The sequence below is a fragment of the Motacilla alba genome, chromosome 3, assembly GCF_015832195.1.
Source record: "Motacilla alba alba isolate MOTALB_02 chromosome 3, Motacilla_alba_V1.0_pri, whole genome shotgun sequence".
Taxonomy (NCBI): domain Eukaryota; kingdom Metazoa; phylum Chordata; class Aves; order Passeriformes; family Motacillidae; genus Motacilla; species Motacilla alba.
The window spans coordinates 11,748,910-11,769,285 of record NC_052018.1 but is presented as its reverse complement, the minus strand read 5'-3'; the positions used below and the strand labels follow the sequence as shown (position 1 = coordinate 11,769,285).

At 40.2% G+C, this 20,376-nt stretch overlaps 1 protein-coding gene across 4 annotated transcripts in view; it reads right to left on the bottom strand.

Moving 5' to 3' along the window:
• Positions 1-20,333, bottom strand: part of SMC6 (structural maintenance of chromosomes 6) — a 39,895-nt gene extending 19,562 nt beyond the window's left edge. For 3 of the 4 annotated variants that reach the window (XR_005256194.1, XM_038130811.1, XM_038130809.1), the window contains exons 1-16: positions 20,214-20,333; positions 17,392-17,540; positions 15,396-15,513; positions 13,311-13,416; positions 9,631-9,767; positions 9,015-9,076; positions 8,048-8,128; positions 5,328-5,429; positions 5,020-5,139; positions 4,837-4,932; positions 3,556-3,702; positions 3,107-3,195; positions 2,410-2,574; positions 1,504-1,682; positions 308-509; positions 80-194 (exon numbers count right to left, since the gene is read on the bottom strand). Coding sequence is in view for 3 of the 4 variants with exons in the window: in XM_038130811.1 (XP_037986739.1) it covers positions 80-194; positions 308-509; positions 1,504-1,682; positions 2,410-2,574; positions 3,107-3,195; positions 3,556-3,702; positions 4,837-4,932; positions 5,020-5,139; positions 5,328-5,429; positions 8,048-8,128; positions 9,015-9,076; positions 9,631-9,767; positions 13,311-13,416; positions 15,396-15,513; positions 17,392-17,535 (1,863 nt within the window). In the remaining variant the exon portion in view is untranslated. Of the gene's footprint in view, positions 1-79; positions 195-307; positions 510-1,503; positions 1,683-2,409; positions 2,575-3,106; positions 3,196-3,555; positions 3,703-4,836; positions 4,933-5,019; positions 5,140-5,327; positions 5,430-8,047; positions 8,129-9,014; positions 9,077-9,630; positions 9,768-13,310; positions 13,417-15,395; positions 15,514-17,391; positions 17,541-19,774; positions 20,182-20,213 lie in introns of those variants that run through there. The other variant, XM_038130810.1, reaches the window with a different exon arrangement.
• Positions 20,334-20,376: the final 43 nt, after the last annotated feature.

Here is a 20,376-nt window from a genome sequence, read left to right as displayed (position 1 = left end):
TTACAGACACTACCAGTCAAGACACCATAAATGCTCCATGCTCTTTCTTTAAAGATCAACAGGGAGCATAAAGCCTTACTTTAATCAGCAGGACTGTTTCTATACCCCTCATATCAATCAAACAATTGGCAACCACTGGATTTTCTATTTCCAATGCTGTCAGAACTGATGGGAATTCTGGATGATGGACACCTCTGAAAAAAGAAAAAAAACACCATTCATAAAACTCATGAGATTCTTCAAAAAAAATTACAAATAGTTCTTTTAAACCATCAAGGCTAAGCAATAAAATTCAGAACATACTTACCTCTGACTAGTATCATACATTTTATTCTGAAATTTATTTACAATTATTTGAGGTCTATGTCCACGTGCATAATATTTTGACATCAGTAATTGAAGAGTTCTTTCATCGCTATGATTATCACAGCAAAATGCCTGAAGAAGGCCTTTTAAACAGGATTCGATAGCCAAGATCAGTTCAGGATCTTTTGGATGAATCAAAGCACCTAAATAAACATTAAGAAGCAAAGCTTTAGGTGCTGTGTTCCATGACAAAACATGCAGTAGAGCATTTTTACCACTCAAGGTTCTTGTTTTCTTGTATTTCAGGGTTTTTTAAGAGTCTAAAATAAACTTTTCTTATAGGTACAAAAAAAATTAGGAGGTTGACTAAAAGTTAAAAGACTCTAGAACAGACCTGAGAACACAAACATGTAATTTCTCTGCCTAGAGACACCTACACATAGTTGGAAGCCTGTATTTTCTTCCATTAGGATACCAATTTTAAGGCAGCTTAGCAGAAATGTATCAAGGCAAAGACAGCTTATCAACAATTTAATGCTTTAAGGATGAAGGCAGTGGAACAACTATACTGCAAATTAAACAAACATGAAGATTTACAGTATATCACCTGTCTTCAATAGCACACATTCTTACCCTGCAGGAAATGCCATGTACTTTCCATCCAGAATATGCTGAAACCTTTCCTCCCATTCACAAACTGAAAATAACAGCCAATGTCAGAGCTGGACAGAAGACAAATAAAAGCCAGCTTCCCAAGAAAATCTCATTTGTGTCTCTCTGACCTGTTCCACGCAAAACATCTCAAGTTTGAGAAACCCACAAGTCAGCTACTAGACATTTTGAACAAAATCTGTCCAAGATCTGGACAGTGCTATCCACTAAGGAACAAGCAGTCAAAGCACAGTTCTCTGATGCCTTGAGGATGTGGGGGAGTTGAAGGGTTGCACTGAAAGTTTACCATTGTAAAATACCTCAACAAAAATGGCTGGAAAATGAGGAAAGCCAGTAGATGTTAGTGAGTGCATAACAGAAGCAAAAGATAACCTATCAGGGTAAAACCTTTAGTCCAGGAAGTACAGAAGAAAAAAATATATCTGAAATTCCTTAAAGAAAAAAGTTTTCTAAAAGACCACTACTTACATTAGCAGCCATACAAAAATATCCCATGAGAAAATATGTTTCAGAAATTATTCTTACCTAAAGGTCCAAGAGGTTTCTTTCTAAAGCGTCCTTGTCTATGGGCTACTTCAACTGCTTCAAGAAATGCTGGTACCTGGGGTCCAAATCTTTTCAAAGTGTTTGTTTTACTATCTTTCAGGTCTCTCAGCTGTTTCTGCTGGGCATCCAGCGCTTGTTGCACTTCACTTCTTTCTCTCCTAAGATAACAGATTTTTTTTTGAGTAGTTATAGAGCCTAAAGTGTACTAAAATAATTATAAAGCCTTGTTTTTCATTTACTAATAGAATTGTGTATCAAGGTATCAGTAGTTCAATGTAAAGCTAGGTACAGACATGTAATAAGATTTTTATAGTTTCAAGAAACATGAGGAAAAAAAATCAAGAGAGAAAATAATTACTTTGCAACAGTTCTACAAGACTTTTTTATTTCTACCAAATTATAATGAAGTTATTTTATTTCTCATTATCTGTTTCAATTTCACTGTCTTCAAAGATCTTCAACAAAACACACAGTAAGCACTGGTTATAATAATTGATAAGAGGCATTTATATTAATACATCGGGTGCAATAAGGAACAATTCTCAAATCCTTTAAGACAATAATTGACATTGCCATAATCAATCCCCTTCAGTAATCATTGTTCAAGTTCAGGTTTCCAAACCAAAGCCAGAGTGCTTTGTTTTTTCTATCTTGGGTATGGGCTAAATTCACATTTGAACCACTTTGCCTAAAGCCTCTGTGAATCTGCCCTAACTATAGAAGCAGTAATTACTCCTAAGTGTATCTATTCTCTCATAATGTGAAAAATAAACTGGAGCCTAACACCTCAGGGATCACAGGTATATTAGAAAGGATATATAAAAGAAGGGATTCTCTCTAACTTGAAAAAGAGGCAAACAATTACATTCAAAAAGCTTAACTTACCTGAGTCTAGAATGTTCTTCCCTACACTTAGTTATAGCCTGCTGAAACTGATCCAGCTGCTGACCAATCATTATTTCTTCATCACGGAATGCCTTTAACTGTTCCCTTAAGTATGCAATTCTCTTTTGTCTTTCCAGTTTCTCAGGCTCTGAAACTTGATTAGCACTAGAAAAGAACATAGGTCCATATTTTAAAACCATACTGATGATTTACAAGTGACATGAATTTCATTACATGTAGCGTAGAGAAGATTTACTCATCAGTTACATTTAAGATTCTGTTAAGTTGCAAGATATACATAGCAATAATGCCAATTTTAATTTTTTTTAAATTTCTAACCACACATAACTCCCCCCAGCAGTTACATTCCTATTGCATTTAGTTTAAGACATATTTGTTTTACTCTATCATGGAAGGTAGAGAATATCTATTATCACCAAAACCAAAACAAAACAACCCCAAAACAAACAAAAAAGCCATTTTTGCTACTCAGTTGCCTCTTCTTTTGACATTCTAGTCAAAATCTTGGTATGTAAAGGAGCAGGATCAGAAATATTCAAGTAGTTAACCGGACCCTGCTAAAGACTAAATAAATATTTTCTATTACTGCAGGTTTTCTCATTAATAACAAAAGCTCACTTCTTTTCCACCTATATCTTAATAAACATACACCATAATCACTGTTATCTGTATTTACCAGCTTTTCAGTTCTTCAATTCGTTTATGGAGCTGTTCATTGTCTTTTTCCAGACGTTTTAACTCCGTTTTGGAACGATTATAAATGATCTATCAAAGAAACAGGATACAGTAGTTTAAGAAATAGAATAAATAATTTCTGAAAGAACTAAGGTTTTGAGTAAATACTGAACTGCACCAAACCAGACCAAAATAACTTGATTTTCAAAAATTACATCTATTTATTTATTTTGACCTAAGCTTAACACTGTTTAGTAACTATGTAAAGGCATAAACACCAGGGCTCCTGAACAGACACTACTTGCCAGTCAGGCAGGAAACTGCATGGTGAGGAAACTCACCATGGACTCAAGAAGCCAAGATGCAGGTGTAGAATTACAGATGGGTAGAGCACTGACAAGTTTATAGCTTTAAACTGGTAGGAGCTTTGAAAGGGTTTTTTTTGCCTACCTCAGTTTCATTGACTGCTTTTCTTTTTGCTTGCACTTCAGCCTTCAAAGAAATACACTGAGGATGAAGGGCTTGTGCTTCTTCACTTACTGTTATCAATTTGTCTTGTATTGCTTTGTACTTTTTTTCTGCTTCGTTCACTTTTGCCTTTGGTGAAAAAACAACAAAACAAGTAGTACTGGAACAAAATTTTCTTCAAACCTCTTAATGTTACAAGGCAAATATCTCTCAAAACAATCAATCAGACACATTTAAATTGTTTGAGTTCTGTTGGGTTCCAAAAAAAAGAGCAAGACATTGCCACCATGGATATGTTAAGATGAAAACTCATAAATGTTCATTCTTGGGAAATCAACAGACAAACCAAATCTGTGATGCAGACAGCAACCTTTTTTTCTATCTCAAAGTTTACTCAAACACAGGACTTTTAATACGATAAGGTCAAGTACCATGACACCAAAAGAAATAAAACCAGTGTCTAGACAATGTTCCTTCATCACTACATAGACAAGCTGACCATAAAGCAAATGTGAAATTGTGAAACATGTACTTTTTAAAAGAAAGAAAGAAACCCATAAAAACATTTTTTTTTTAAAAAGGAAAATAAGTGCTAACAAAAAAAAGTTTGGAGGAGTTTTAATAGACTGAGAATTTTGGTGCTGTTCAGCCTGGAGAAGTGGAGGTTGCATGAAGACCTCATTAGGAGCCTTTTGGTTTCTGAAGGGAGGCAAAGGAAGCTGGAGAGGGATTCTTCATTATCTGTATTGATACGACAAGGAATAATGGGTTTAAACTGAAAGAGGGGAAATTTAGGATAGATATGTGGAATGAATTCTTTACTGTGGGGGTGGTGAGGCAATGTCACAGGCTGCCCAGAGAAGCTGTGGATGCCCTATACCTGGAAGTGTTCAGTGCCAGGTGGGACGGGGCTTTGAGTAGCCTGATCCACTGGAAGGTGTCCCTGCCCATGGCAGAGGGGTTGGAACTGGATGATCTTTAAGGTCTGTTCCCACGCAAACTATTCTATGATTCTAGATTCAAAATAATGATGCCCGTTTCTCTGCACAAAATATGTTTCATATGCGAATCAGAATGTATGACAAAATTATTCTTTCTTGCTACCTACAGAAGTCTTAAGAACTATCCCAAAACTTCCAGATGTCTCCTGAAATCATTGCTCATTTCTAAAGGCAATGATACCCACAAAAACCTTCACAACAGATCTCTGACTTGGGGGGTGACTACAGCTAGAGTGCTATATGGTTTAGACCATATACCTACCTGGCATTCTTCGACCTTCTGAATGAGCTCCGTATTTCCTTCTTCAGCTCTGACACCTTCTTTGAGCAGCTCTACTTCTTTTTCCGTCTCACTCACCTAAAGAAGCCTATATTAGCATATGCACAGGAGACTGGGAATGAAGCACATTTCACATGAACAAACATATTTTAGCAAGACATTTACCACTGCCCACGCCATTTGATGTTTCAAATCTTTGAGGCGATTTTGCATGTCATTCACAAATGCGATGCTTTTGAAAATTTCCTTCTTTTCCAAATAAAGCTGCTTAAGTTCTTCAAGACGCTTAAAAAAGAAAATAGGGGTTCAATCATGACTGCGAAAAGCTCTGATAGATTATGAAATTTTGGAAATATTTGGGTTTTTGAAATTTAATGTCACTGAGACCTAATAAAACCAAACTATGCAGTTTAACTCCTGTATTTCCTTCACTGCTCAGATCTGTCCTAATAATTACTTTAACTTTTACATACCTCTTCCCCTTGCTCTATCTGAACACGGGTATTTTTTTTAGTTTTCCCAATAAATGAATAATCTTCTTTCATTTGTTCCAGCTGAGTTGCCTTCATAAAAAACTAAAAAGGAATAAAAAGATGCAGATGTGAGATCAGACCTTATCTAAGTGGACCTTCAATAATTACGACAGAATGTGACCATTCATCCCAACACCCCTGCATGCTGAATGATATCCAAAGTAAAAAAAAACTGGTCAGGTTGTGGTGGTACAACTTCCACCCCCTCCTCGGGCCACAATGTGGTATTTGAAATGTTTGCTTGCCCCAGCCTTGATGAAAAGAAGCTGGGCTCAGCTCCTCTTGAGTTTATCAGAAACACTCTCTACTCCCAGGAACTTACACTGACTGACAAGCTCCTCTTTCTAAATTAAGAGCCTTTGAAAATTGTTTTTCTTGCCTGACTAAAAACCCAAATAGAACAATATTTTTGTTACTGAATTTTCAAAGAAAGATACTGACTTGAATTGTGGTCAGGATGAAAAATTACTGACTAAAGCCCACCCTCTAGTGACCCTATAAACAATGGTCCCAAGTGAGATCCAGTGAGCTGTCTCAGACCACAGTGGGCGGTGACAGCATCTCCCTCTGAGTGAGACACCACTGTGAGCCAGGGAACTCTTAAGTTTACTTGGAGGACTGCTGCCAGAAGCTGACAGAGCCTGGGCTGATACCCCCACTCCTCAGGGATCAACCCTACACCCACTGAGAAGATCCAAAGGCATTTGACATGAGTACTTCTCTGAGTTGCAGGGGAATTTTCACAGGTACACAACTCGTACATAATCTTTAGGTCTGTTAACATACAAGTGTGCATCTGGTATAGCACGTGTATTATGAATGTGTCTTAAGATTCTTAAGTACTTAGATTAGTAAGAAAATAAGACCTATGAGTGAGTTACCACTGTGCTACTGTAAACTCTCTAAGAATCGTCTGTCAAATTGTTTAAAGCAGGCTACTAATTAAGTACTGTTAAATTAATGCACTGTCAAAACCTTTAGGCCTAAACTGTGGTCAAGTCCAGAGCTAGGTTTGGCAAGGGGATCCATTCTGAACCTTGTGACTTAATGGAAAGGTCTCCCTTACTCCTTTTTATGCTTACCATTTTCCCATTCCAACCTCGACGTAGATCATTTTATGTTTTCATTTTAGATTGATTGATTTCACATTTTAGTCCAATTTTCCTCTTGTGCACCTATGTAAGTAGGAGAGTGAACCTTGCCAATGAACCTAGCCGCACCCTCACTTCAATACGAAACCTGCTTTAGCTGATACCTGTGCCAGGGGTTCTTTGGGTGACTTTAAACACTCATTTCCAATAGGGGTATTTCTGAATAATGAACTAACTCAGCAGAGCCCTAAAATTTAAATTTATCCATCTCTTTAGAGAGAAGAATCTTTAAAAATATTGTTTGTGCAAGTGGATGATTGGTGCAATCAGATAGTGCACTGGCTCTGGTTGGGATGGAGTGATATTTCTTTACAGCTATTGTTATGATTTTTTATTTTAGATGTGTGACCAAAAAAATACTGACTACACACTCATATTTTAGCTGTTGCACTGAAGCCTCCTTTTTCTCACTCTGCCCTCTCAGTCAATAGACCAGCTGGGTGTGCAAGAAGCTGGGGAGGTACACAACCAGGCAAATGATCCCAAGCAGCCAACAAGATATGCCACCTCAGAAAATGTCATTGTGATGGTTTAGCCCCAGCCACTTACTTTCCCCTGGGGCGTGATAGGGAAGCGAATCAGAAAAGTAAAAGCAAGAAAACACATGGTTTGAGATAAAAATAGTTTAATACAGCAAAAGCTGCACACACAAGCCAAGCAAAACAGAGAATTCATTCATCACTTCCCAGGGCAGGCGGTGTTCAGCCATGCCCAGGAAAGCAGGGCTCCATCATGCCTAACAGTGACTTGGAAAGACAAATGCATCATTCAAAACATCCCCCAATTCCCTCTTCTTCCCCCAGCTCTATATGCTGAGCATGATGCCATATGGTCTGGGATACCCCTTTTGTCAGCTGGGGTCATCTGTGCTGGATGCGACCCTTCCCAAAGCCTCGTGCACACCCAGCCTCCTTGCTGGTGGGGTGGAAAACGAAGAAGAAAATGCCTTGACTCTGTGTAAGGCCTGCTCAGCAGTTACAAAAACAGCATTAAGGAAAACATCTCCCCATTATCAACACCGTTTTCTGCACAAATTGACAAAGCAGCCCTATACAAGCTGCCATGAAGAAAATTAACTCTAACCCAGCCCAAACCAGCACAGTCATGCTCAGCAATAAAAACAGATAAGAGAGGGTTTAGGGGGATAAGCCATCTTTTGGTTGGGCCTCAGTCTACCAACAGGAGATGGTGAGTAATTCCCTTTGCATCTCTTATTTTGTTTCACTTTCTTTGTCTCTCCTTCCAGCTTTCACTTCAGTTATCACACAAATTTTATCTCATCGTTCTAATTTTTTTTGCTTTTACTCTTCATTTCCCATCCCCCCAGCCCAAGCTTGGGGGCAGCACAGAAGGGAAGTGAGTGAGTAGTTGTGTGGTATTTAGCTACTTACCTGAGCTAGCCCAAAACAGGTTACTAAAATTAAGGAATTTAATTTTTTTTTCCAAATGCTCTAAAAATTTGCAATTGGTATTTTAATGTTTTATTACTATGCTAAATTTTTTTCTTACCTTGTATTTGTCCCCTTCATTTTTAGTCTGTAAAAACTGTTTACTCATCTCTTGGGTTAAAACTGACACAGGATTATCTACCTGCAAAAATAAATAATTTTTATTTTAATTATAAGTTACCATGTAACTTATTTTAATTATAAGTTACCATGTAACTGCAAAACCATGAAAGTGAGAACCCTGTTTCAGTCTTGCAACTTATTACTAAGCTAATGTTGTGAAACCAAGCTTGTTAATCCTCTCACATCTTCAAAAAAAACCCAAAACATAACAAACACAACCAATAACAAACAGAAAATTAAAAACCCCAACTATATCAAATATAAAACAGAACCACAGCAAGGACAACTAAGGAACAGCTTCCAAGAGGATAGGTGACTTCTATAAAAACAGTACCTGTAAGTTCCATTTATTTAACAAAATCAGCATTAGAAATTCTTGTTGTGTCAAAGTATTGCAATAAATGCAATAAATTGACTCATATATTCTTACAGATGTTGCCACAAAATATAACCAATACATACTAACTGAAATGTCTATTATTTGAAATTCTAAGTAAGTTGAATATTTTAAACTTTGTATGCACTACCTGATCTTTTATTAATCAATTAGGCAGAAAAATCACATTCAAATTTCTGAAACAGCAAGAACTGAAATAATCAGCAGAAAAACCTCTCCAGATATAAAAGAAACCTACATATGTCAAGACTTTTATCAACAGGACACATGACTCACAGCTCACAGATGACAGCAAATACTTATCTGTCTGGGACAGAATCCTATTCTGCATTGCATAAGGTATATATTTCAATTTTCCTTTTGCTAATGAATTTGATCTTTAAATGATATGGAAGAGGTGCAACTCTCTCCTTTAAGGAATGGTACATTTCTTTTTAATTTAAGAATTATAATATCACATACCAATGCCTTCTTAAATTGCACAAAATCTAAACACTACAACAGCTACCTGTATATTAAAGTGATCCAGTATTCCTATGAGTTCCTCCTTCTTTGAAGAAATTATGGTCCCTAGTGGTAAAAAAAAGAAAGGAAAAATATCAATAGGTACAATGCCCCAGAGTATTTTCTTCATTGTAGAGAATCTAAAAAACAAAATCCATCTTTCTGTAACACAGACTTAGTCCTAAACTAGAAACATTGGTTAGGTTTTTTTTAATTACTATTTTTCGATATATTTTCATTTGCACAGAAAGACTTCTAATTGAAGACCTTCTTTGCCTCACAAACCCTCTGTGACAGAATTTAGATAAATCAGCAAATAAAACCTCAAAAAAGACTAAAAATTATGTTCAGCCTCATCACACAAGCAGATTTTTGTAAAAACAAATACATCATGTAACACCTGACATACTAAATAATACATATCAATAAATACATAATTGCTTTTGACATACTAAAATATTTTCAGTTTGGAATAAAAACAAGAAAAATGGACAAGGTTATCATCCTTGATTGATTTTATGAAAAGAGAAACATCATCCTTTACTAACATCAAGGCATTCAAAGCCATGAACAAGTTTAGAGAACCTCTAAGACTGAGAACAGAGCAAACTACCACCAACCAGATTTGCTTTTCAGTTTGCAAGTTCTGCTTCCATCCTGATTAATGCGCTGATTCACAGTAATAGAGCTACCGTACAATTCTGGTTTAAATGCATCTCTTCCTTGGTTTCGCAGAGTTATGGAAATATCTGCAGAACTAAAAAAAAATAACAAAAATAATTTTTAAAACCCTGAAATTAATTTTAAATCTAAAAATAACAAAAAATCAGAACGTTTTAATTTTCCATACAAATTGTCATGTATCTTACAGGTCACAGCTGCAAGTCAGTCACAGTACCAATCAGAAAAACATGTATTTACTTGGTTTGAGCCATAACAGCATTAGACATATTGCTGGTTTAAAACCCAGCAGTAAAGTAAAGGGAAAGTAAAGGAAAAAGCAATACCCAACAGTAAAGTAAGACTAAAGTAAAGGTAAAAGTAAACCCACTCAAGCTGTCCCCTTTCCTCCACCCCATTCCCACAGTGGAGGAAACAATAGGAGAGATTATAAGACAAAATCATAATTTACTGCAAAATCTCAAAACCACAACAATATTAGTAAGACTGTACAAAACAGAGAGTGTTTTACCCACAAAAGGTATTCACCACTAAACAAAAATGCATCCCCAGACAGCATCTGGCATGGCTTCTCAGACAAAGGCAAAAAGGCAACTGGCCTTGTGCTGGGCCATGAAGTGCATGATAAAACAAAGGCACTATGTCAAGGATGTCATGGCTTAACTTTCCCCTTCCCCAGCCTGAAAACAACAGAAAAACAGGGACAAGACAAAACCTGGTGGGACCTGACAGGGCTCTGAATCAGGTCAGGGGACCCTTTTCCTGGGCCTGACTGTGCAAGAGCAGCACTGGAGTGCTTGGTGGTTCTGGCAGCAGCGGTGCTGCAGTGCTGTGGCCTCGGTGGCTGGGGCTCCACACAGCTTGGCTGGGCTCTGCTCCATGCCGTGGCTGTTCCCTCCCTTTTCTTTTTCTCTGAGTGGCATCTTGGGCTTGCTGGCGCTGTCTTTCAGCACCAAACCAGAAAAGCCATGGCTCAGAGGAAGGGGAAAGGGGCCGTGTCTTGGGGTGATTTTATGATGATGCTCTATTCCTGATTGTTGGCTTTATGCCCAGAAATGGCTGCTGTGGCTTTAAGGTGGGTCCAGAGGGAGCCTTTGGGGGATCCTGTGCAGACTTTGTGTTCAAGACTCACTCCCCAGCGTGCTGGGTGCTGCGGAGAGCGGCAGTTGCTCTGTTGCTTAGCTAATTCCATTTTTTAGTAGCTAAGCAAGAAGCTTCCTTTTTCCCACCCCACCACCTTTCCCCTGGACAGCAGCAGCAATCCTTCTGCAGTTGTTTTTTTGGTTTTTCTTGAACTGTTTCAGCTTGGTTTTGGTCCAAGATCAGATAATCGCCAAGACCAGCAGTGGGGGCCACTCCAGCCAGCCCAAAACCTCAGGCAAAGACAGACCAACAAAAGAAAGGACACCAAAATCCATCAGCTTCATCAGCTGTGAGGAGGGAACCAACACCAGGCAAAAGGCTCCCATCTGTTTTGCCCAAGCCGCTGCATGAACTTTTTCCTTTTCCCTGAGACAAAAGCCAGCCACCATTTTGTCCCCCCTTTGCCATGCAGCCAGCCTGTTTATTTCTTCTCCCGGCATTCTGAGGTTTTTTTGTTGTGGTGTGGGTGGGCAGGTAAGGTTATGAGAGTTCAATATGTAGCATTTAGTCAAATTTTTTCATGCTGTGCAGGTACTTTGTAAGTTAATAAACAGGATTTTTTTACTTTCACCCGCTGGTATTAATTTCTCACTGGCAAAAGAGATTACTGAAGCCATTCTCTTCAGAGGAGACACTCATTCCAGAGTGTTTTTTTCTAAATCTGTCTAAACCAAGACAGACTGCCAGTGACAGAGACGAGCAAAGTCTGCTGGGCTGACCCTGACACCTACCCTGACCCTACACGCCCTCCCTTGAACCTGGGAAAAGCAAAAGCTGCTTTCAGCCCCAGCTTCCTCGTGCTGACACCACAGCCCTGCCATGATGTGGGTGGTATAGAATCAAACACGGCCAGAAAGTCCAGCCCTCTTCTCCATAACCATGACAGACACACTGTTGCCATACACTGACTGCTTGAACCTCCTATGCTTCACCTAAATAATGAGCCAAAAGCAAGTATCCGTGAGAGATTTCTTCCATCTTCCCTTCTCATTTGAGTGCCCTCATTTTACACTGCAGAATCAAGCTGTTTTTTGGTAGTTCTCCTTTTTTCAAATTGGCTTCTGTATAAAACAGTTGTCTGGCTTCGACAACCTAACCAAATTAATATATTGCAGAATGTTTAAGCCATTCTTCTAGAAAAGATGAGATGCAATTTCAGTTCCATATTCCTATTTCCTGCTTCTCAACTGAGTGCTGAAACATTAACTTAATACATACAAGGCAAGTCTACCAACAATTTTACTCTTAACCACCTCTGAAAGGAAAAGACTGGGATATCTGACTCTGAATAACAGCTTCATGTAAATGTAAACTCATACACCTCCTATCTTTTTATTGGTTTCCCTAAGCACATTATCCCCACTCTCACAGCAGACATGAATCCACTTCTTGCATGTTCAAATATCCAGCTGTAAGTCAAGGTCTTTACATTCATTCACATCACCAGAAAGATTGAAAAATAATTAACCTCACTGCTTGCAAAACAATGATAACTAGTCAGCAATGAATTTTTTCTAGTGGACTTCATTTTTCTGTAGGATATTCAATTACAGAGTGGAAGTAATAGACAAGAGCAGGGAAGACAGAGAACACATCACTATGATAGCTAGTTCAGTGTCCCAGTTTCAGGTAGGACAGAGGTAATTTTCTTGCCATTACTGTGAGGGGCAGAGCCCAGAGCCATGTGAGTGTTGTCATTCTATGCCCCACACATCATCCCTGGGGACACAGCATCAGCTGGAAGAGAAGGAGAACATGAAATGGAACTGCCACCATTTTGTTCCTTTATTCCAGGGAAAGTGGATGGAGAGTGAAGCAGTGGGGTGGCTCCAGTCCTATGATGGGGTTGGTGTGTCATTGTTTTTCTCATCTTGGGCCTGGGGAGGGAGTGTGGGTGCAGATGATTTGTCCACCATTGTTTCTTTTTTTCACACCATGGGCACGGACACTTCCATTTGCCATTTTCTCTGTCTCACGAGATGTCTGACTCGGGCTGTGGTGCAGTCGCCTTTTGTCACACTCAGTGAGCATTTTTGCTTGTAATCACCCTCTTTAATACACTGTTGTTATTGGTATTGTTGCTGTTATTGGGTTTTTTTTCCTTATCTCGTTGATGGCTTTTTTCAGCACATTTTTATTTCAACATGTAATCTCCAGCTCTATCATTCTCTCACTGGAGGGGACAGAGACCAGCTGTTTGGAGTTTAATTTCCAATTGGTTTCAAAACACAACATTCAGGAATAATGATATACTAGTGGTAAAACCTCTGAAGTTTTTTGTTTTCAGGGTTTGGGGTTTTTTTGCGAGGGGAGAGTGTTGCTTAAATATGGTCTCTTCAGTGTTATGCTTTTTATGCAAGTCTGTTGGATCCCATAAGAAGATGCAGAAAATTAGCATAAACAGAAAACTCATAAGCTAACCTCAATGACAATCACTGAACTACAAATGCAACTTTTAGATTAAAGTTTAACTTACGTCTCTCCTTTTTGAATAAACATTTTTAATGAGGAACCTCTGTTAGTTGCAGTAGCTTTTCCACCAAGTCCAACAATTAGTGCTGTTAATACAGAACTTTTTCCACCTGTAATTGAAGCATTGAACTTGTTTTAAAGAGAAGATATTGTAATTTCTACTCCACCCATATTACAGCTTTTGACTTGTTATATATTCATGCATTAGAAGTCCAAATTCTGTCCTCATTGAACATATAAAATAACAATAATGCTAGTAAAGTATCTGCCATTTTCAAGATTCTCCCTAAAAAAACCCAACATCCTGACCCAAATTTCTGTTACGTCTATTTAGCAATTTGCATTCAACATGTTGTAAGTCAGAAGGAAGGAATCTCCCCTTTCTTAAAACCATACTGAAAAGACGTATACAACAAAAGAAATCAAATACACATTACCACTTATCTATCTATCTGAAAGGTTTTAGGCTCTCTTTCAAAATTTATGTTTATTTTTATAAATTCTTTCTCCAGAAGAAACAAGATTGTATAAACAGGTATCACTTCCTTTTCCTATAACAGTTTCTAAGTCCTGGGTTAGCTGGGATAGAGTTCCTTTTCTACCTAAGTAGCTTGTACAATGCTGTGTTTTGGGTTCAGCATGATAATAATGCTGGTAACATGCTCATGTTTTGGTTGTTAAGTAGCTAAGTTGAGTTATCTTCAGTGTCTCACACTCTGCCACTGAGGAGTTGCACAAGAAGGCAGGAGGGAGCTTGGCCAGGAGAACTGACCCAAACTGGCCAAAAGGATATTCCATACATCAGAACGTCATGCCAAGTGCATAAACTGGGGGATGCTGTCCAGGAACCATTGATTGCTGCTCATGGATGGGCTGGTTGTGAGCAACTGTATTATGCATAACTTGTTTCTCTTGGGTTTTATTCCTCTTTTTTTTTCTTTTTTTGTTTTTTTTTTTTGTTTTGTTTTGTTTTGTTTTTCATTACAGTAATTATTATATTTTATTTTATTTCAATTATTAAGCCGTTCTTATCCCAAACCACAGGTTTCACCTTTTTCCAATTCTCCTTCCTATCCCACTGGGGGACATGGGGAAGTGAGTGAGTGGCTGCATATTTAGTTGCTAAAAGGGATTAAATTACAACAGTCCTTTCTAGCACCCAATGTGGGGCTCAAAGAGTTGATATAACTGACCAGAGTATTTTGAAACAAATTTGCTCTAAGCATTCATCATATTAGCTTAATAGTTGCTGCTCACAATGCTGATTTATTTGCTCTCAGAGCTGTTGTGCTGGTTCTCAGAGCTGCATTATGTAACACCTTCCTCATAGCATACACTCCCTACTCTGGTGTTTATCACCTTTGCGGCCTGGGTTAAGGATATCATTTTGACGTACTCTGCAATGCTGGCTGATAAGATATGATATGGTAAATGCCATGATATGACATGATAAGCTATGCTATGATAAATGACGGATCTGCGGGCCGTGAAACTCGCCTGGTCCCAGCACTCGGCACCCGCTCACCCCCGGCTGCGGGAGCCATCCAGCGGCAAATGGTGACAATTACACCTGTCACCCTCCGAGAGCCAACCTAGAGGGGACACACCTTCTCCTCATTCTCCCGGCTAACTGCAACAGCTTTTCAACTTTTGGATGTCGTCAAACCATCAGGAAGCAGGATGTTGCCGAATGTGCTTCAGATCTAGTTTAGCATTATGCAACTATCAGCAGTACTTCAACTCCCCATTACAGCCACTGTGGCTCTTCCAAACTCAGTGATGGGCATTGCAGGCACTTGGACAATTATAGTGCATTTAATAATAAACATATAAGTACATTTAGTTCAAATAAAAATGTATGCATTATTTAGCTATTAAAATATTTACAGTCACATTATCTTTTGCAAAAATCTCCAATTTTAAGACCTAATTCACCAGTCTTTAACTACTGGTGGTACCTCATTTCAAAAGTGAATCCTTGTCCACACCTCAAAGATGGCCAGCAATTCTTTTTCAAATAAAAAACTACATCTTCTGCATTATTAACAGAAGCATTCTTTGACAAAGATGCTATGCAATTAATACTTACTTCCATTGGTTCCAACAACAAAATTGAGATTTGATCCAAACTGAAAAGGCCCCAGATTTGAATGGCACATGAAGTTCTTCAGCTGGATACTTTCAATTATCCCAACCTCACCGTCAGGCTAAAGAATGAATAATTAAAACTCAAATTATATAATCAGTTTAATGAGATTAAGTTTACATATTTTTAACACAATGAGAATTAAAATGACAGTATGGTATAAAGCACTGGCTGTTACAAGCCACAAGGAAACAGAAGGGTTTCAGGACACTGCGTAAAGTTGCTTGCTATAGAGCAGCTATGTACTAAAATAAAAAGTTACCAAAGCTGATCCCTCACACACAGTAACTTCAGTTCTCCCTATTACTAACTTACCATCAATACAACATAAAATACTAAGACAATAGATCCACAATAGTTGGCTGATCAAGTTAAAGCATGTTATTAAGGGCATTGTCTAAATGTCCTGTATATACTGACAGGCTTGGGGCACCAACCACCTCTCTAGGAAGCTGTACTGGCTTTGTTTGGGTTGTGGTAGCAGGGACAGGATGCTACAGGGGTGGCTTCTGTGAGAACCTGCCAGAAGCTTTCCCATGTCTGACAGAGCCATTGCCACTCCCCAGCTACCCCCAAGACAGACCCACTGCTGGCCAAGGCTGAGCCCATCAGCGGCAGTGTAAGTGCCTCCAGGCTAAGAGCCAGGAAAGGGAAATTGCAATTGCAGCAACTGCAGCCAGAGAAAAGAGGAGTGAGAATATGTGAGAGGAACAGCTCTGCAGACACCAAGGAGGGGCAGGAAGTCCTCCAGGTATCAGAGCTGAGATCCACCTGCAGCCCATGAAGAGCCCTGTGCTGGAGCAGGTGGATTCCCAAAGGAGGCTGTGACTCTGTGGGAAGTCTACACTGGAGGAGGCTTGCTGGTAGGACTTATGAGCCCATGGCGGACCCACAGTGGAGCAGGCTGCTCCTGAGGGACTGCATCCTGTGGAAGGGATCCACACTGGAGCACAGAATGAGTGTGAGTCCTCCCTCTGAAGAGGAACGAGTGGCAGAGACAACATGTAATGAACTGACCAAAGCCCCCATTCCCTGGGCTGTTGGGCTGGGGGGAGAAGAAAATTGGGAGTGAAAAGGAGCCAAGGACGGGTAGAGGGAAGATGTTTAAAGATTTGGGTTCATTTCTCATTATCTCTCAAATAATGATTTGATTGTAAATAAATTCAGTTCATTTCCCCAGGCTGAGTCTGTTTTGCCCATGACAGTCACTGGGGAGTGATCTCTACCTGCCCCTATCTCAACCACAAGCATTTTGTTATATTTTCTCTCCCCTGTCCCGGAAAGGAGGGCAGTGAAAGAGTGGTTTAGGTGCACCCAGACAGGTTCAACCCTCCAGAGAAGCCTGGTCTAGGGTTTTACCAGGTAAAGAAATGCTTCCTAATGTCCAATCTAAATACGCAGGACAGTATTTGAAATCTCAAAAACAATTTTTTTAAAGTCTTCTATCAAACTAAAATTCAACTAGTAAAAGAAAAGCAGAAAAAATAATATTCCTGTTTTCAAGTTTCTTTACCATCAAAATTTGCATTTCAAACACCAGATTTTTTTCAGATATCTGAAAGTGTCAGCAATGCAAAACAAACAACTACTTGGCACTTCTTTTAGTAAATAAATAGTTTTTCAAATATTTTTTCTGCCTTTACTGCAACCATAAATGAAACATACCATAGTTCTATCAAAATCCATTTCCTTCATTTACTTCACAACTGCAGTAGTATTCCTTCTATTAAATCATAATATTGTTATGTTATGATTGACTATTGTAACTAGATGACCCAAAGGAAATAAGGTAAGAATAACCTCATGCAGAAGTCCTCATCACAGACAGCATCCCTAGTTTCTTTTATCTTTTTTCTACTGATGCCTGCATCCAAGACAACTATTTCAACAGGCACAGGAATTTCCTTATATTTTCATCTCTATGACTTTTTATACTTACCGACTGAGAAGGGGCACTACTATTAGCTGAGAATTCTAAAGTTTCTTCTTCATTAGACTCATCACTATGTACATCTGTGTATTCTCTTCTCTGCCTTTTCTGGGACCCAGGAGTTAAAACACTTTCTTCCTTTCTCTTACCCATGAGTACTGAAAAACGAAAGTAATGAAATATTGTAGGTTTCAGTTTTCTAGGTGACAACAATTCCACAGGCAATAGCAGAGAAATATCAAATTATTTACTTTGGTAAAACAAATATTAAAATCACAGCAAACATTGCAACAAATACTTTCCCAGAACTGAAATCTCAGTAATTTAAGGCTACATTTTTTATGAAGGAGTTGCATCAAAACAAAAGAAACACAACTTCATTATTCTAATCAAGCTGAATAAATAAAATCAACCTTCATTCTGTTTTCCTTGGTACATTAGACTTTGGAATACTTGCTAGAATTGTTTTTGGTTAGCAATGGAATCAAAGATTAGTGGTAAAAAGTACGTAACTAACAGAGCATAATCAGCAGCATCAATACAGGTTTGATTGAAGTCAGCTGCATGGCCAAAAAAAAAAGTGTATTAATTATTTGTGGTTGACAAAAGCTGAGAAAATTAATATGCAGAACACATAAAAGCAGAATAAAGGAAAATTTAGATTCATAGCACTGTTCCTGAGCTGTTTCTTACACTACAAGGTAGTATAACATGACCACAGTAAACAAAATGCTCCTAATAAAGGATAACTATTCTCTCTATACAGAGGACACGTGTATAAATTTCCTCTACAAATCAATAAATAATGCACCGACTTCCAGCACTAATAGGACTGGTCTGAAACAAATCTTGCAAAAGTAACAAGCTTTACTAAAACATACAAAAATCTCATATTTTCTGTAAACTTACGCTTATGGCATGGTTTTTATTCCCTCAAAAGTACACATAACTCTTCATATCTACAGACCCAAAGACCTACACAAAATACAGAAGTTGACATACTTGCCCTAAGTAGAAGCAAGATGCTATTTGCACAAATGCAATACACAATCTTTTTATTTGTCAGCAGTTAAGTCAGCTGCTGCTGAGTATCTAGAACAGGCTAAAACTAATATCAGTTGCACAGTTTTCTGACTTCAAAACTTTTCTGAAATGCATTCTGTTCTCCTACTCAGCTTTGTTTGCTGGAATTTCATCTAGACTTCCCCTGTAAGAAAGATGACAACCAACTTTAATGCACAGCACAAGTTCAAGGAAAATTCTGAGGCAACAAATGTAGTTAATATTCACTCCTATAGAAAGATCACTGAATAACACATGGCCTAAGAATAGGCTGCTTATTTATAAAAATAAATTAATAAAAATACTATTTTTGGTGCAGGAAAGAATAACCAGCATTAGAGACATAGCAAGCCAGAAGACTCCTCGTCATGAATACAGGCGATGACAACAAGCAAGCACTTCCTTGTCCCTCACGAGAGACAGGACAATCCAGACAGAAGTCATACAGGTCAGCCTAACAGCCCCTACCATGATCTCTGGGGGGGAGGAGACACATTCTGTGAGAAAGCTGGGTGGGTCAGCACAGCAGGTCCAGCTGTGCAGGGCACAGCCTCAGGACCCCAGAGGCCCCCTTGTCAAAGCCCTCCCTGAGCTTCTCAGCGGGTCTTGTTCCACATTCTCTCTGTTTTAAGATTAGTTGCCTGGAGAATCTACAGAGAACTCAATGAAATAAAGACTGTTGACAACTCCTAACACATTTGCAGCCAGTGCATAAGAAGCCTACACCATCCCATCAAACACTGGAGAAGCACTGCCTGACCCAGAGAACCACAGAATGGGTAAGGCTGGAAGTGAACACAGCGGGTCATCGGGTCCAGCCTCCCTGCTCAAGCAAGGTCATCCCAGAGCACGTAGCACAGGATTGTGTCCAGGCAGTTTCTGAATATCTCCAGTAAGAGAGACTCCACAGCCTCTCTGGGCAATCAGTTCCAGTTTGTGTTCACCCGCACAGCAAAGATATTCCTCCTCATGTTTGGGTGGAACTTCCTGAACATCAGTTTCTGCCCGTTTCCTCCAGTCTTAATGCTCGGCACCACCAAGGAGAACCCGGTCCATCCTCTTGACACCCTCCCTTTAAACATTTACACAGACTGAGGATCCCCTCTCAGCAGTCTTTTCTCGAAGTTGAACAGGTCCAACTCCCTCAGCCTTCTCCTCGTAAGAGAGATGTTTCAGTCCATTAATCATCTTTCACAGCCCTCCACTGGACCTCCATCTCTCTCTTACACTGAGGAGCCCAGAACTGCACTGCGGCACAGAGGGCAGCTCTGCCTCCTCTAGGACAGCGAAAACGAAAGCGGGGCACAAATCCCCTCAAGTCCTCCATTACCTGTTGCTTTTCCCAACACCGCATGACCCGGAAGGCTCCCCCACCTCCCACAAAAGAGACACTGGTCCCTTGGCGGCTGGAACGCCCGTGCGGCCGCCGCTCCCGCTCTCCGCCGTCAGAGATGGGCACCCGAGGGAGCGCTCACACCCGGCGGGGCGCCCACACTGGGCAGCGGGTGACAAACGGCAGCTCCGACCGCTAACCGGCCCCGCAGAGCCACCTGCGACAGAGCCGCGGGCCAGGCCGGGGGCAGCGGGGGCAGCGGGAGGAGCGGGTGGCAGCCGTTGCCCCGCCTTGCGCCCGCCAGGCCGCCCTCCCTCCCCGCTGTCCAGAGAGCGCGGCGCGCCCGGACAGCGCCCGCCGGGATCTTCGCCCGGCACGGGTCACCCGTCCCTCGTCTCCCCTCCTCTCGCCCCTCGCCCGCTCCGCGCCCCATTACCTGGGACAGCTCCCGATGCCCGCACGGCGGGGCGGACGGGGCGGGCCGGACGGGGCGGGCCGGGCCGGAGCGGGCGGAAGAGCCGCCCCCGCGAGTGCGGCGCCTGCGCGCTGCGCGTCCCGCGGGGCGCGTTTCCGTGCGCGCGCCATTTTCGGGCGCGGGG